The 16,782-nt window shown below is 48.9% G+C and overlaps 2 protein-coding genes across 9 annotated transcripts in view; both read left to right on the top strand.

Moving 5' to 3' along the window:
• The window catches only part of ZFYVE27 (zinc finger FYVE-type containing 27), a 137,640-nt gene that overhangs the window by 70,334 nt on the left and 50,524 nt on the right, over window positions 1-16,782 (top strand). The window lies entirely within an intron of this gene.
• LOC130705064 (voltage-dependent anion-selective channel protein 1-like) lies at window positions 4,020-6,060 on the top strand. Its single transcript, XM_057531349.1, has 2 exons — window positions 4,020-4,477; window positions 4,790-6,060. The coding sequence occupies exons 1-2, from the start codon at window positions 4,020-4,022 to the stop codon at window positions 5,184-5,186; spliced, it is 855 nt and encodes a 284-aa protein (XP_057387332.1). The 3' UTR covers window positions 5,187-6,060.

Here is a 16,782-nt window from a genome sequence, read left to right as displayed (position 1 = left end):
CCTGACAGAATGTTAGCATCACCCAGAGAGGTTTTAAAACTGAGGGGAGCTCCAGACCACAGTTATGTCAGACACTGTCAAGGTGTGTGTGTGGGCCCCCCAGGTGATTCTCAGGTGCACTCAGGGCCGGGTCTGAAGCAGTCATGATCATTCCAGTCCTCTTGCTAGCGGTTGTCTTCCGTCTGGGTGTGGGATACGATGCTGGCCAATGAGACATCAGGAGAAGTGTGTGTGGGGGGGATGTAAAGGGAGAAACTCTCTGCTCTTAATACTTCACTTCTGATGCTTCTGGTCACCCAATATGTGAGGGCTTTTCCTACACCAAGCGGTTCTGTGACACCAGCTGGGTGTTGTCCAATTCAGTTCAGTTCTGATACTATCTACCTGGAGTTAGTGTCAGATTCCACAGGTTAAGGGCTCAGTCCCATGAGACTGTCCCTCTCCCCCCAACCCCAACTTCGGACACCAACTGCAAGTGCAGGTTGTTACCTGTGCTTCTAACTCACTCTCTATAAATTGCAGGTTCCCATGACTCTCTCCTTGAGTTCAATTAATTGCCTAGAATGGCTCACAGAACTCAGGAAGAGTTTACTTATGAGATCACCAGTTTATTATAAAAGGATACAACTCAGGAACAGCCAGGTGGAAGAGAAGCATAGGGCGAGGTGTCAGGGAAGGGATGCCCTCTGGGTGTGCCACCCTCCCAGCACCTCTACATGTTCACCACCTAGAAGTTCTCTGAGCCCCTTCTGTTAGGACTTTTTAAAATGGAGGCCTCATCACATAGACGTGATTGATTAAATCATCAGCCGCTGGCAATTGAACTCAGTCCCCAGCTCCTCTCCCCTCCTAGGAGGCTGAGTGCGGGGACTGAAAGTTCCACCTCTCTAATCACATGATTGCCTCCCCTTGGCAACCAGCCCCCATCCTGTCTGTGGTTGGTGATCTAGGGGTTTTCCAAAAATCACCTTTTTAACATAAATTCAGGTGTGGTTGAAAGGGCCTTGTTATGAATAACAAAAGATTCTCTTTTCACCTTATGGCTCTTATCACTTAGGAAATTCCGAGGGTATTATGAGCTCTGTGCCAGGAACAGGGATGAAGACCAAATATATATTTTTTGCTGTAAATCACAATATCACAGGGGAGGACCAGGGAACATTTTAATGGCTTTCCAGACAAGGGATACAAGGGTCCCTTCCTGTCTTTGGATGATATGGTGTGAGCATGGACTGTTTGTCGCTGTTGCAGGCCTCTTATGACCACGTGGATAAAGTCAAGAGAATACCAGGGGAACTTCCCTGGGGGCGCAGTGGTTAAGAGTTTGCCTGCCAATTCAGGGGACATGGGTTCGATCCCTGGTCCGGGAAGATCCCACATTCTGTGGAGCAACTAAGCCGTGAGCCACAACTACTGAGCCCACGTGCCACAACTACTGAAGCCTGTGTGTCTAGAGCCCATGCTCTGCAACAAGAGAAGCCACCGCAATGAGAAGCCTGCGCACAGCAATGAAGAGTGGTCCTCACTCGCCGCAACTAGAGAAAACACATGCACAGCAATGAAGACCCAACACAGCCAAAACCAAAATAAATAAATAAATAAATAAATAAATAAATAAATCTTAAAAAAAAAAAAAAGAGAATACCAGGGAAGCTGACCCAAAGCCCTGTTTTTGTCGAGCCACTAAATTAACATGATCTGGAAGACGCTTACCTCCAGGCTAACTCTTGTATGAGATAATAAGTGACTTTATTAGGGGAGCTACTTCAGTTGGGCATTCTGTTACTTGCAGCTAGCAGCATTCCTAGTTGTTATGGTCCCTAAAGAGCTTACAGGGCTACTGGGGGGGCAGGGAGCACACTCAGGGAACACTTGGTCACCACATGGCAGCAATAAGTAACTCAGCACCAAGCAGGCTGTTACAGGCACTACAAGGTGGGAGAGAAGGACAGGATTGGTGGGAACCGCCAGGTTTGGGAAGAGTTCAGGGAGAAGGAGGTGGGAAGGTGGCGAGTGGGTAGACTTGAGATTACAGAGGTGAGTCTGAACTTGGGCTTTGAAACCTGCCTCTACCGCTCACCAACAGGGAGACTTTAGAGACCAAGAGTGACTTTACCTCTCTCGGCCTCAGTTTCTCAGTTCTTAAGTGGTGATGATAATAGGGCCTAAGTCATGGGTTTTTTTTTTTTTTAAATAAATAAATTTATTTATTTATTTATTTATTTTTGGCTGTGTTGGGTCTTCGTTTCTGTGCAAGGGCTTTCTCTAGTTGTGGCGAGCGGAGGCCACTCTTCATCACTGTGCGCGGGCCTCTCACTGTCGTGGCCTCTCCCCTTGCGGAGCACAGGCTCCAGACGCGCAGGCTCAGTAGTTCTGGCTCACGGGCCCAGCCGCTCCGCGGCATGTGGGATCTTCCCAGACTGGGGCACGAACCCGTGTCCCCTGCATTGGCAGGCGGATTCCCAACCACTGCGCCACCAGGGAAGCCCCAGTCATGGGATTTTGTGAGGATTTGAAAAGACACTTAGCACTGTGTGTGGCCCATGGCACGCCCCCAAGTGAAAGCCATTGTGATGACTATTCCTGAGGCATGAGTCACTGTCAGAACCCTGGCTGCAGTCACACTCCTGCCACCAGTTCTTAACCAGCCAAAGCGCTTTCCTCCCTCTGCAGGTCTGGGCTCCCCTGCCGCAGGTGGGCACGAAGAAGAAACTTGCCGGCAAAGCAGCTCTTTCTTCAGGGATGCTTCTATTTCTTTTTGCTTGTGCTATGGCTTTGTTCTCCATTGTTCTGGATTTCAGGGCTCGGCTCTACCTCTGAGCCTAGATTTCCCCCTTCACACAGATCCTGAATTGATTTCCAGGCCCGTGGCTTTTTTCTGGCCATGAATTTGGACTCCTTTGTCTTGCAGATCTTTTCATTTTTTTTCTTAATTTTATTTTTATTTATTTATTTATTTGGGCTGTACCGGGTCTTGGTTGTGGCATGCATGTGGGATCTAGTTCCCTGACCAGGGATTGAACCCGGGCCCCCTGCATTGGGAGCACTGACTCTTACCCACTGGACCACCAGGGAAGTCCCTGTCTTGCAGATCTTGAGGTATCCCTTCTGACCTGCCCCAGCTGGCTGCCCTGAGGATAAAGCCTCCCTGCTGATGAACTGGCTCACAGGTTGCTGTGAACCTCTGACTTCTCCCCCAGAGCACCCCTGACAACAGAGGAGTGTGAACACTGTTTGAGTCCGCCACAGTGAGAAATGTATCTGAAGCCTCATGTCTGATCTTTAATTCATGTGGATTTTGCAGCTTACTTCCTGACTTTAACAGGTCATTATAGTAGAAAAAGTTTACAATAACTAACCATTAGGAAAGAATACAAAGAACTTCCATAGCTGCCCTATTAATTAATGCATGGACTACAGTTGCAATGAGTCTAGCTATTATTTAGTATTGTACTGAATTAAAAAGAGAGAAGGTCAGCTTCTTTCCTCTGTCCAAGGTTACAATATGTCAAAACCCCAGACCCCTGTAACTCTGTGATTGTGAAAGGCAACAGTTCTTTGTGCACTAGCTTTGGGTAATCACCGATGAGAGACACCTGGAGTACCATCAAAGCCATGGGCCGGTGTAGCAGGTTCAGGCTTCTGTTGATGATAGGCCAGATAGCCCAGGAAATGCCAAGAAATTGTTCCTTGGCCTGGTGATGCCATTGAGCTTTGCTTCTTGCTGCCCTCCAGGTCTTTGTCTGGCCTGCCCCTGCTTCTTATCAGGTCTCATCCATGTGACTTGAATTCTGCAACTGGTGTCTGTCTGCCTCTGCCCTTTGTGTCAGATAGGTTACATGTAACAAAAGACCTAAACAGACTGTGGCTAAATCATTATGACACTGAATTATCTCAGTATGAAGTCTGGATTTCTTCCTGGAGGATTCACAACGCATGGAGCATGATTCCTAGATGTCCGGCCATTAGGACAGAAAACAGCGTTTGCCAAGGTGTGCAACCTGCAAAGAGGGGTGCAGATGACGTCTGTGCCTCCCACGTATGCTGATCTTGGCAAATCTGCCAGGGATGTCTTCACCAAGGGCTATGGGTTTGGCTCAATAAAACCTGATTTGAAAACAAAATCTGAGAATGGACTGGAATTTACAAGCTCAGGTTCAGCCGACACCGAGACCACCAAAGTGACGGGCAGTCTGGAAACCAAGGACAGATGGACCGAATATGGTCTGACGTTTACGGAGAAATGGAACACTGACAACACGCTAGGCATGGAGATTACTGTGGAAGATCAGCTTGCACGTGGCCTGAAGCTGACCTTCGATTCATCCTTCGCTCCAGACACTGGGAAAAAAAATGCTAAAATCAAGACAGGGTACAAGCGGGAACATATCAACCTGGGCTGTGACGTGGATTTCGACATTGCTGGGCCTTCCGTCTGGGGTGCTCTGGTGCTGGGTTATGAGGGCTGGCTGGCTGGCTACCAGATGAATTTTTTTAAAAATTAATTAATTAATTAATTAATTAATGGCTGTGTTGGGTCTTTGTTTCTGTGCGAGGGCTTTCTCCAGTTGCGGCAAGCGGGGGCCACTCTTCATCGCGGTGCGCGGGCCTCTCACTATCGCGGCCTCTCTTGTTGCGGAGCACAGGCTCCAGACGCGCAGGCTCAGCAATCGTGGCTCACGGGCCCAGCCGCTCCGCGGCATGTGGGATCCTCCCAGACCAGGGCTCGAACCCGTGTCCCCTGCATTGGCAGGCGGATTCTCAACCACTGCGCCACCAGGGAAGCCCCCTACCAGATGAATTTTGAGACCCCAAAGTCTCGAGTGACCCAGAGCAACTTTGCAGTTGGCTACAAGACCGATGAGTTCCAGCTTCACACGAACGTAAATGATGGGACAGAGTTTGGCGGCTCCATTTATCAGAAGGTGAACAAGAAGTTGGAGACTGCTGTTAATCTGGCCTGGACAGCGGGAAACAGTAACACTCGCTTCGGAATAGCAGCCAAGTACCAGATCGACCCTGACGCCTGCTTCTCGGCTAAAGTGAACAACTCCAGCCTCATAGGGTTAGGATATACTCAGACCCTAAAGCCAGGTATCAAACTGACACTGTCAGCTCTGCTGGATGGCAAGAATGTCAACGCTGGTGGCCACAAGCTTGGTCTAGGACTGGAGTTTCAAGCATAAATGAATACTGTACAATCGTTTAATATTAAACTATTTTGCAGCATAGCTACCTTCAGAATTTAGTGTACCTTTTAATGTTGTATGTCTGGGATGCAAGTATCACTAAATATCATGTTAGACTTCCGGGTTAAAGATGGTTCAGCTTTAGGGTGTTACCCTTTCAGAGGTACAGAAGAAACCCAATTTCAAAAAAGGTCCTTTCAGCTGTAGACTTGAGGGAGAGCTTGCTGGCCCCTCTAGAGATGTCAGGTTTCTTTTTTACCTAGAAATGGCTGCAAGTGGAAGTTGATAATTTGCAGGCACTTTGTAATTTGTAAATTCGTATTGAGTAAATGAATGAAATTGTGACTTCCTGAGAATTGAACCTTGTTTTCCTAACCTGATTGAGGAGAGGCTGTTTGATGGTGTATACAAACTCATCTGAAAGGGACTTTTTTAGGCAGGGACTTTTTCCACCCCAATCCGTCACCTCTTTTACACCAAAAGTAGTCTGCAGGGAGTGGTAGCTGTTACTTCTGTGACATTCTGGGGTGGAGAAGGTGGATGTGATGAAGCCAATAATTCAGGACTTAATTGTGTTTTTTCTCATGTTGTGTTTTTTTGCCCTTGCACCAGAGTATGAAATAGCTTCTAAGAGCTCCAGCTGCAAGCTGGGAAGAGTCCCTGTGACTGTAATCACATGGTGACAACACTCAGAATCTAAATTGAACTTCTGTTGTATTCTCACCACTCAGTTTATTTTTTAGCAGTTTAATGGGTACATTTTAGAGTCTTCCATTTTGTGTGGAATTAGTTCCTCCCCTTCAAATGCTGTAATTAACATCACTTAAAATAAAACTTGAATAAAAGATTGAAACCTTAAAAAAAAAAAAAATGAAGCCTGATCCCGAGTCGATGAGCAGCTCAAAAATGTCAGCAAGGACCAGGCACTGTTGATCTCTCTGTTCAGCCATATTCACTGTGCTTGCTTTTCTTAAGCTTATTACCTTTTAATGGCAAGACAGCTGCCACAGCTCCAGCCATCATGTCCTCACACAAGCACATTCCTGGCAGGAAGGAGGAGGAAGGGCTAGTTTCTTCCATTAAGGGGTAGTTTCTAACTCTTTAATCAGGAAGCAAGAAGCCTTTCAGCAGATTTGTCTTTATGTCTCATTGGCTAGAATGGTATCCTGACTACAAAGGAAACGGGGAAAGTGAGAATCTAGGAAAAGCAAATGAAATTACTGTGTTGGCTTTAGCCTAATCATGATTCATCTCCTGGGGCTAGAACAAAACCAGGGTCTGTGGTGAGGAGAAGGGGGAGATGGCTTTAGGGTAGCACTAACAGTATCCTAGAACAAAACCAGGGTCTGTGGTGAGGAGAAGGGGGAGATGGCTTTAGGGTAGCACTAACAGTATCCTCCACAGTCTTTCTAACTTCCCGTGTCACCATCAACCTACTGGCTCAAGCTGTCTGGTCCACCCCCTGCCTGTCTGAGGAGAAAGAATGGAACACCTCCATTGGGGTTTATTATTAAATCTGTCAAAGGGAAGAGATGTCCTCTTTCAACAAATCTCATAGAATTGCACTCTTTGCCAGGCCTGAGCAAGACAGAGATAGCTCTCACCTTGACACATCTCAAGACTGCTGACTCTTGAGAACAGAGATTTTTCTTGAGAAAAGGCTGACCATTAATTAGCTCTCCCACACAATTATTCCCCAAATCAAGTTTGAGTACAATGACCATCTCTAATTGGTTATTGTTATAGACAGAGAATCCACACGTCTGCATTGCTTTCAAATGCAGGAGGGTCTAGGAGGGGCATGTGCAGAAGCAAGGGCACACAGACCTGGTAACTCCTGCCAAGATTTGAGTCTTGGCATAGCCAATGTGACCTTGGGCAAGTTCTTGAACTTCCCTGGGCCTCTGTTTGTTCCACTCTAAGTCTGAGACCTAACAGCCACCCACAGGGTTGCGGTGAGGATGAACTGGGACAACTGAAGCCAAAGGACTTGAAAGGGAGAAGGCTGTGGTACTCTAAAGCCGTAGTTACTTCTTGCCTTCAGGGCTTCTTCCATGAGCACATTTTCAATTATGTATTTGCGCTTGAAATTGGCCACCTGCTGGCTGACTAACTTTGTTAGAAATCAGTTCCATGGCTCATTTGGGAGCAAGGTTCTTACACCTCGTTGGGCTTCTTGCCTCTTTTTAAGCTGTCCCAAAGAGCTGGTGCCAGTCTCCAGCTTCCTGATTTGTGGGTATCTGTGAGAGGCTTTCCCCCTCTTTTCTTCCATTGCTTTTTTCTTTTATTGTTGAGGTAAAATGTATATACAGTAAAGTCCACAAATCTTTATTTATTTATTTATATTTTTGGCTGCGTTGGGTCTTTGTTGCGGTGCACAGGCTTTTCATTTTGCGGTGGCTTCTCTTGTTGCGGAGCACGGGCTCCAGGCGTGCAGGCTTCAGTCATTGCAGCGCACGGGCTCTAGAGCCCAGGCTCAGTAGTTGTGGAGCGCGAGCTTAGTTGCTCTGCGGCATGTGGGATCTTCGCGGACCAGGGATTGAACCCGTGTCCCCTGCATTGGCAGGCGGATTCTTAACCACTGTGCCACCAGGGAAGTCCAAAGTCCACAAATCTTTAAATGTACTATGTAGGTTATGTATTTTTCTGTATGTATACACCTGTGTAAGTACCATCCAGAGCAAGATACAGAACATTTCCATCACTTCAGAAGACTTCCTCGTCCCCTCCCCATCAGTACCCCACCCTGCCTTGCTCCCCATCTGCTGCTTCATCAACCCGGCTTGTCCTCACATCACTTAGTAACTGGTCTTGAACTTCCTGTGTAGTGGCATCGTATACCCTGTATCTCACATAGTTCTGGCGATACCTTCTCTTCTATTTTCCTTTTTCTGATCAGCTTCAGGCAGCCCGGCAGCCCCGCTTCCTGACGGGCAGAGCTCCTCCCTTCGGGCACATCACTCCTGACAGTCGGATTTCATCTGCGGAGACGGGCAGAGCCCTCAGACATGCCTCCCCTGTCAGGGGGTGTCCAGGACATGTGGATACTTCCAGGGACCCCCAGGCTGGGCCTTTTCTCCCTCTTCCTTCTCCCAGGGGCAGCTGTGAGGCTTTGCCCGCTCTTGCCATTGCTCTCAGAGGAGCTGGGTCTGGGCTGGGGGCTGGACGCCCTGGGCAAAGATTTCTGAGAAGTGGCCTGAAGTGAAGACAAACTGGGGACAAGCTGGGTCCAGGTCCTTGCAGGAGGCATGAGAGGCTGGGGGGCTTTAGCGGGGGAGTGGGTAAAACTGGAGACCCAAGAGAGGTCTGCACCACAGGGGATGCTCACGGAACATCCAGGGATGCTGGAAGTGGCCGTTACCAGGTGTGAGTGAGTTAGACATCAGCCCAGGCTTCCTCTGCCAGGGAGCCGGGAAGGGGCTCTCAGACAGGCCCCACCCCTGCTGGCTAGCACGGCTGACCTTAGGTGTGATGGGGCAGGAAGTCCCTTTTCACCTGCCTGTCCCATCTTGCCTTCACTTATTTGCTCCTGTAACAGCATTTGCTGGGAACCCCCTAGGTGTGCCGGGCAGCGAGCTAGCACCACGGGCACAGGGGTGAACACAAGGTCTCTCAACCCAAGGAGCTCACTGTCTAGACCACGCTGCAAACGGATGACCCACTTGCATCCAGATTTGACCCTCAGTCGTGCTTGCTTCGGCCCCCATAGTTTAAAAATTGGAAAACCGTCCATAAAAATCTGATTTCTGGCTTCTTTTGACAAATCAGAAGATCTGGCAACCATGGTTGGCATACCTACAGCTGGTGGGCTGAGAAGTGGCTGCTCCCCTCTGCGCCCTCCCAGATGGGCATGCTCGCGCCAGCGTGCTGAAGTCCCCACCACTCCCTATGGTACTGTGCCTGGTCCTCTTCGCTCACTACTTCCCTGCCTGGCTCCTGTAGGCATCTAATTTTGACAGGAGGAGTTAGTGCAGGCTTTGCAGAGGAGGGCAACGTGTCTTGATCTCCTGTGAGAGCGTGTCCCCCTCCAAGTCTTCTCTGTATCCTACTCCTCAGGGTGAGTGACTTCATCAGATCCTTTCCCGGGAGAGGATTTACAGTGTGTGCTGGCGGGCAGGGAGATGAGCGGGAGATCAGATGCTGAGCTGGCAGCACCAAGACCCATGGAAGTGGTGCTTAAAGTTTGGACACCTGGATCAGAATCACCTAAGGGTGCAGGTTCAAAACGTGGACCTACTGCAGCAGAAGCTGGAGGGAAGTTTCCAGGTAATTGTGGAGGTCGCTCAAATTTGAGAACCACAAGGAAGAGGAGGCTGGGGCTTATAGGGCGGTGGGACCAGACAAATCATGTTTTCTAGGGCACGGCTGGGGACCGCACTCCACCTTCCAGCCACCTGATGGAGTTTTAGTCTGAACACCTCTACCCCTTCTCAGCACAGCTGAGGCCCTCACCAGGATAAGGGCATGAGAAATATCTTCCCCAGCCTTCCTGCCCCTGCACCTGGAAGAAAGGTCATGCTTGCTTTTGCCAAGCCTCGTCATTTCCCTGAATCTTTGAACTGTCACCTGGGCAGGGGGCCTACTCTAGGGAGAGGGACAGTGGCTGGCTGGCAGGTAAGGGCCACCTTGTCTCCCCTTCACCTTCTCAGCCAGGTGGCCTGACAGTTGCTGGGCTCTGGCCAGGGGGCTGGAACCATGGCCCTGTGCAGGGAAGGAGGAGGATTTGGCGATTTGTTCAAAGGGAGATGCTTTCCTAAGTTGGGGAGGCAGGACGGGGCCCTTGGATTACTTTTCCTTTGGAGCCTTCAACTGGGGGGTGGGGAGGTGTAGGCTGGGGTGGCCAGGGTGGGGCTAGGCTGCAGGGAGTGAGTAAGGAGGCCTCGTTCTCTGGATCTTGCAAGTGGAGGGCGGTGCCTCCCTAAGGGTGCGGTGCCTAGGGGACAAAATGCGAGAGGTGGTCACCCCACTCTTGCAGGGACCTGAGAGTGAGAGCCTCCTTAATTGTTGTCTCACTCACCTTCCCCTAGTCCCTGTCCTGCACTCCTGGTCACTGCACCTCAGGGAGCCCCTGAGATGTGCTCGGATCGCAGGCAAAGGAGGGGAGAGCAGGACATCGAAAACATTCTTGTCTCTCGGACAAGACCACGCATTCTCAACCCTGGCTGTACGTTGGAAACCCCTGCGAGCTTTACAACATCCTGATGTCTGGTCCCCATCCTCAGAGATTCTGATTTAATTGATTTGAGGTGCAACCTGCTCTTGGGGTTTTTAAAAGCTCCCCAGGGGATTCTAGTGTGCAGTGAAGTGTGAGAACCTCTGATCTAGACCGTGCAGGGTGGGTGCTGTTTACTGGTTTTCCTTTCATGGGTTTTCGTTGTGAGCAACAGACCACCAGTCTTGACACAGACTTCTAAGGGTAATACAAGAACACTTAGAACAAAGCAGATGGGATATGAGGAGCATGGAAAGAAAGCCCAGTTCCCAGTCTGTGCCAGACACATCGTGTTTTGATTTAACAATCAACCCTGGGAGGTGGATATTCTCAGGCTCAGTTTACAGATGAGGAACCTGAGTCTTGGCCATGTTAACCACTCGTCCGGGTGCCACCACTGTGGGATGGCAGCGCCTCGAATGAAATGGATATGTGACAGGCAGCTGGTGGGAATGGAAGTCAGTGCTGTTGCTTTCAGACTCGTTTCTTAAACAAAGCATTTCTGGGGTCGGCTGGGGGCGTGGGGAGGAGGCTTGGCAAAGAACTGAGCCCCCAGCTCCTCTCTGCCGCAGGACAGAGGGTGGGGAGGAGTGAAGGCTCTTCTGGCTTCTTCTCTCCCATCAGAGTCTGGCCAGAGTCTTGTCTAAGCTAGGTGCCCCAAGTGATTTTAAGGAAAGTTTCTTCTCTCTCAATCCCTCACCTTTAAGCTAAATAGGTCCCTGGACCTAAAGCAAGTCAAGTAGTGTGATAAAAAGAGGGGACCCCTGGCTTCTTGCCTCCAAATCAACACACACACACACACACACACACACACATGCATTCACACATGCACACAGGCACATACCAGAGTTGCTGTAATTCCACCAGTTAGGTTATTGGATTCAACCAGAAAATACTTATGGAAGGGTAGTGGGGCAGACTGCTCAATCAGATACATCATATTGTGGGGAGCTGCTCCCAGCATCCTTGGCAGACAGACAGTAAACACACAAGAACGTGCCACAGAGGCTTCTGAAGATGCAGAGGGAGCATTTAAGGTGAGGCTTGAAAGATGCTGAAAGTTGCTATTTAATGGGTAACTTTCTGCAAAATAATCATCACGCTGGCTTCTAAAGCTGGTGACAATGCTGTGAGCAGCTTTTTTGCAGTGGTGGCAAAGTCTGCTGTCTTCTGCCGCTAACTGTTTCTGCTTTCTCAGGGTGGTTCCTGCAGAAGCAATGAAGCAGGGAGGAGAACACCAGGCCTGGTGTCTAGAGATCTGGTTGGAGTCCCACCTGGCCACTTAGTGGCTACCTTGCCTTGGGCAAGGGGCTTAGCCCTGAGTCCTGGTGTCCTCATAAATATACTGAGGAGTTTGCTTCCATCTAAGATGGAGTAACAGGGATTGGATTTACCCTTCCACCTGAAACAAAAAAACAAACAAACAGACCAAATACATGAAACAATGGTTTTCAAGACGCTCGACATCAGGTCACAAAGTTCAGTGACCCCAGAGAGCTCAGTGATTCTCTGTTTACTTCCTTGTGAGAGTTGCTATGTCATGGCACAGGGCAGGGGAAGGAGGCCAGGAGGGCAGAGATGGAAATATACTATTGTAAGGTTCTTATACTCCATGTGCAGTGATATGATATCACTTGAAGGTAGACTGTGATAAGGTCAAGATGTATCCTATAAAAGATAAAGCAACCACTCAGATAGCAGAAGGTTAGAGTTAGTCAGCTAGTGAAGGAGATAAAATAGAATCATCAAAAATATCCAATCCAAAAGAAGTGGAAAAAGGGAATAAAAAATAGATGGAACAAATAGAAAACAAAGCAAGATGATAGACTCAAGCCTAACCATATCCATAATCACATTAAATGTAGAGATTATATATTTTGGATATTCACCTATTATCAGATATATGGTTTACAAATATTTTCTCCTACCCCATGGGTTGCATTTTCATTTTGCTGATTGTTTCCAAGAAACACACTTTAAATATAAAGACATAAATACGTGCAATGGAAAAGGATGGAGAAATATATACCATGCTGACACTAGTGAAAAGAAAGCTGGAATGGCTATGTTAATATCAGACAAAGTAGATTTCAGAACAAAGGATATTACCTGGGTGATCTGTATTTGTATATCTATATCTAATCTACATCTATAATATAGGAAACTGTGATCCTTGCCTCATTGGATTTTGGTAAGAACCAAGTGGGGTAATATCTGGGAAAATGCATTGTATGCTGTAAAACATGATACGGGTGTCACTGGACCTTAATTATTAGAAATTGGACTACCTGAATCCTTATAAAGAGCCCAGCAGCTGTGTTGGAACTATTTGGTTCTCAAGGGAAAAAAGGAAATACCACACAGCAGCTCCGAGGTGGGCAGTGCAGGGCAGGCAGGAGTAGCTGGGGCCCGGAAACATCAGTGCAGTGGTGCCTGGAGGGCTTCCTTGGTGGCGCAGTGGTTAAGAATCCACCTGCCAATGCAGGGGACACGGGTTCGAGCTCTGGTCCGGGAAGATCCCACATGCCACGGAGCAACTAAGCCCGTGTGCCACAACTACTGAGCCTGCGCTCTAGAGCCTGCGCTCTGCAACAAGAGAAGCCACCACAATGAGAAGCCCGCCCACCTCAACGAAGAGTAGCCCCTGCTCACCGCAGCTAGAGAAAGCCCATGCTCAGCAATGAAGACCCAACGCAGCCAAAAATAAATAAATAAAATAAATAAATTTATTAAAAAAAAAAAAGGTGCCTGGACCAGCACTTCTTAGACCTGAATCTACAGTAGCTACTGGAATCTACGGTAACAAGGGGCTTTCCTCAGCTGCAGGAGAGACAGACCCGGACTGAGTCTTAGTTCCACGGACCCCAGAAGCTTTGGTAACCCCAGCAGGTGCCTGGCTAAAAAGAAAAGTAAGATGTCAAGCAGGTACTGTGCTAAATCCCTTTTGAGCTTTTCCTCATTTATCAGTCTTATTTGGTTGACACTGATATCATCTCCACTTAACATTTAAGGAAGTGGAAGCACAACATCACAGAGCTGTTAAGCCATGGGTCAGTGTTTGGACACGTGCAGACTAGACCCGAGCCCAAGTCTTAAACATGACCTAACCATGAGGTGAGGCACGGGGAAGGCCAAGGTCAGACAGAGGTTTACTTCTAGACTTCGAAGAAGAGAAGGAGAGCATAGAGGTAGGACAAGCCCCTCCACCTCCCACTCCAGGCGGGGCATCCTGCACCTCCCTCATCCTTCTCCCCTCCCCATGCTCCTTACCTGCTTTCGGCAGGGGCCAGCAGTGAGGAGTGCTGGCCAGCGGGAGGGAGCCGCTCTGGGCAGCAGTGGTGAGGGGCTGCCTGGGGGGGCCGCTCCAGGTGCCCCTAACTGCCTCCTCAGTGCCCAGTCTTTGAACTCCAGGGGGTTCAGCCCTGCTCCTAAGTCACACAGAATCTTGGTTTTCTTATCTAAAGAAAGGGATAATCATACTGATGTCGTGATTGTCTGAAGGTTCTGTGAGAGTGAGGCAGCTCTAAGGTGCGGCCCTGAGACGCAGAGTTGCTGCGAAGTCTCTTTTCTCTGCCCTCGCCACCCCGACCCTGCTTTCCCCTCTCTCACTCAGCGATGTTTGTTCTCCCCTCAGACCCTCCTCTGCCCCTTCGTGGCCTTGGAGCCTGTGGCTCTGTGCTGCCTGTGGGGACAGGAAGAAGCATTCTCCTTCAGGATCCTTGAAGCCTGTGCTGGCGGTGAGGGGTAGGGACCGGGATGGGGAAGGCATGAGGGCTGAGTGAGACTGAGTTTTTTTTAGTGTTTTGTTGGTCTTTTTTTGTTTTTTTAATCGAGGAGAAATTCATAACACGATCAACCAATTTAAAGCACACAGTTCAGTGGCAGTTAGTGCATTCAGTGTTGTGCAGCTGCCACTTTTCTGTAGTTTCACAGCTTTTTCATCACCCTTGGAGCACCCCTGTGCCTTCAGTAATCACTTCCCATCCCTTCCCTCTCCACATCCCCTGGCAACCACAAATCTGCTCTCCCTCTCTGTGGATTTGCCTGTCCCGGTTATTTCATATAAAAGGAATCATACAATATGTGACCTTTTATGTCTGGCTCCTTTCACTTAACATAATGTTTTAACATTACAACATAAAGTTGTCGAGTGAATCAGTACTTAATCCCTTTTATGGCTGAATAATATTCCATTGTACTGGTAGACCAGTTTGTCCATTAATGACGTTTGGGTTGTTTCCACATTTTGGCTGTTGGGGATTGTACTGTTATGAACATTCGTGAACAAGTATTTGCTTGAATAACTGTTCTAAATTATTTTGAGCACATACCTAGGAGTGGAATTGCTGGGTCATATGGTAACTCTATGTTTAACTTTTGAGAAACTGCCAAACTGTTTTCCACAGCAGTTGCACCTCCCTTTGGTTTTAAGATTATGTTATTCTAAGTGCAGAGATGATACAACACTATAGAACATTTGGAAATTATTTATTGAGCAATTTTAAAAAGTTTTCAAGGAGTTAAAATTATAAAAAATATTTTAATAAAAATATATGCTTATTATAACAATTCATATAAAGAAATTTCTAGAAGAAAAAAGTTTTTTAATCTGTTCCTCACCCCCCCATCCTACTCCTGTCCCTGTGGCTGACCAGTGTTAACCCTTTGGTTTGTATCCTTCCAAAAGTTTTCAAGGCATTTATGTAGTTTTTGGATTTTCTTTTTTACATAAATATGTCCTACTCTCTGTATTATCTTGCTTTGAAGTCTTTCTGTTCATTTCTTGTAAATTTTGATTGTTCCAGTGACTGTCTCGGAGCCGGGCTGAGGGTCCCTGGGACCCTCAGATCTGAGGTCTGACCTTGCCCTGTTTAAAAAAAGTCTGGCCCTCAGGTGTGCACAAGGCTGTCCTTGGGTGGCTGGATAATGAATGTATTATAAATTTCCTTTTGTTATCTGCATTTACAATATTTTTTTTAAAAAAAAGGAATGTGAATTGCTTTTATAACAGAAAAATAAAGTAGGGAAGAAGGATTGAGGGCCTGAAGGCCCTGGGCACAGCTTGTATCTTAATTTAGCACTTATTTCATTCCTCTCTCTTGCATAATAAGTTGTTTAAGTGTTTGCCTCCCTCGAGGGCGGACAGCGCTTATTCATCTGTTGCCATCCCTACTCCCTCGGAGTGTGCCAGACGCACAAGTGGCCCCTCCAGGGCCGTGGCTGAGGCTGCAGAGAAGTGGGTGGGTTCCAAAGACCCCCTGTGCCCTCAGCTCAGGCTCATAAAAGGACGTGCATCTGCTCGGAGGTCAGGCCCTGGCTGGGCACGCTCCCTGCGGGGGCACCTGGGTCAGCCTCGTGGGAAGCTGGGTGTAAGGCAGGGGCAATTATTTATGGTGGCCCCGGCCACGGTGCCCATGGCAGGCAGCACCCAGCTGAGGAAGTAATTAGAATGCTGCCAGGAGCAGGAAGCAAGGAGGGTGTTGGAGGCTCCGGCTCCCTTTCCAGAGTTAAAAATAGCCGGTCTGTTGGCGGAGGTGGAGAGCCTTACACACAGGAATGGAGGTGGGAGAGCCAGCGCCGGGGGGGCGCGGGGGTGGGAGCTGTCTTCTTGGGCTTGCCTGTCTGTCAGTCTGGTTTGGGAAGGTGCAGGGGGGCTTGCTGGCTAGAAAGGGGCATGTGGTCTGTGCAGGGAGGGGGTCTGGCCAAGGCCCTTCCTTCTTCCCCTGCCTGGGGCTCCTCCATCTGTCCCCACAAGACTAGCCTGCCAGGGCTCATGTTCCTACTCGAGGCTCAGACCGCTAATGGGGGCATCAGGACAGCCCCACAGTCCCCTGCTGGCCCCAGCTTCCTGCCTCAACCTTCCTGTGAGGCGCTATTAAGGGTCGGGGTGGGATTCCAGAGCCCAGGTTCGTTTATAGCATTTCTGAGGCAACGGTCTCTGACGGTGCTGGGCAGCTGTGTGCCTGACTCATCCCAAAACACTTTATAAATAACCTGGGGGGGAGGAGGGATGTGGGCTGTCTGCCCCTGTGCCCCCAACACTCTGTGAACAGGTGGCAGGCACTGAGGGCCCCAGGGCTTCCTAGATGTCAGGGTAGAGCAGCCCCACTCTGGTCGGGAGCCAGGGCCAAGGATGCTGGGGGAGGGGATTGTCAACTTCTGGAGATCAGCCTTGCAGCGATTCTGAGGCCCCAAGGAGTCTTCTGCTCAGCTATGATGCTGTTAGCACCCCTGCCTTCTGTGAGGTGCACTGGGGAATTTCTGGCTGGACAAATTGAGCCAGTATAGGCTAAACTCACTGGGTGACCCAGGACAGGTCACTCCCCCTCTCTGAGTCTCAGAGCCCTCTGGTAAAATGAGAGGGTTGAGCTAGGTGAGTGC

This window comes from Balaenoptera acutorostrata, chromosome 16 (genome assembly GCF_949987535.1).
Source record: "Balaenoptera acutorostrata chromosome 16, mBalAcu1.1, whole genome shotgun sequence".
NCBI lineage: Eukaryota > Metazoa > Chordata > Mammalia > Artiodactyla > Balaenopteridae > Balaenoptera > Balaenoptera acutorostrata.
Note: the sequence above shows the minus strand (reverse complement) of the source record. Positions and strands in the feature narration are given on the sequence as shown.

What these genes read in the sequence shown, in the direction of transcription:
- LOC130705064 (XM_057531349.1), top strand. Translation starts at nt 4,020, where the DNA reads ATGACGTCTGTGCCTCCCACGTATGCTGATCTTGGCAAATCTGCCAGG. An exon ending in TATGAGGGCTGGCTGGCTGG is followed by an intron (nt 4,478 to 4,789) that starts CTACCAGATGAA and finishes CAGGGAAGCCCC; the next exon opens with CTACCAGATGAATTTTGAGA.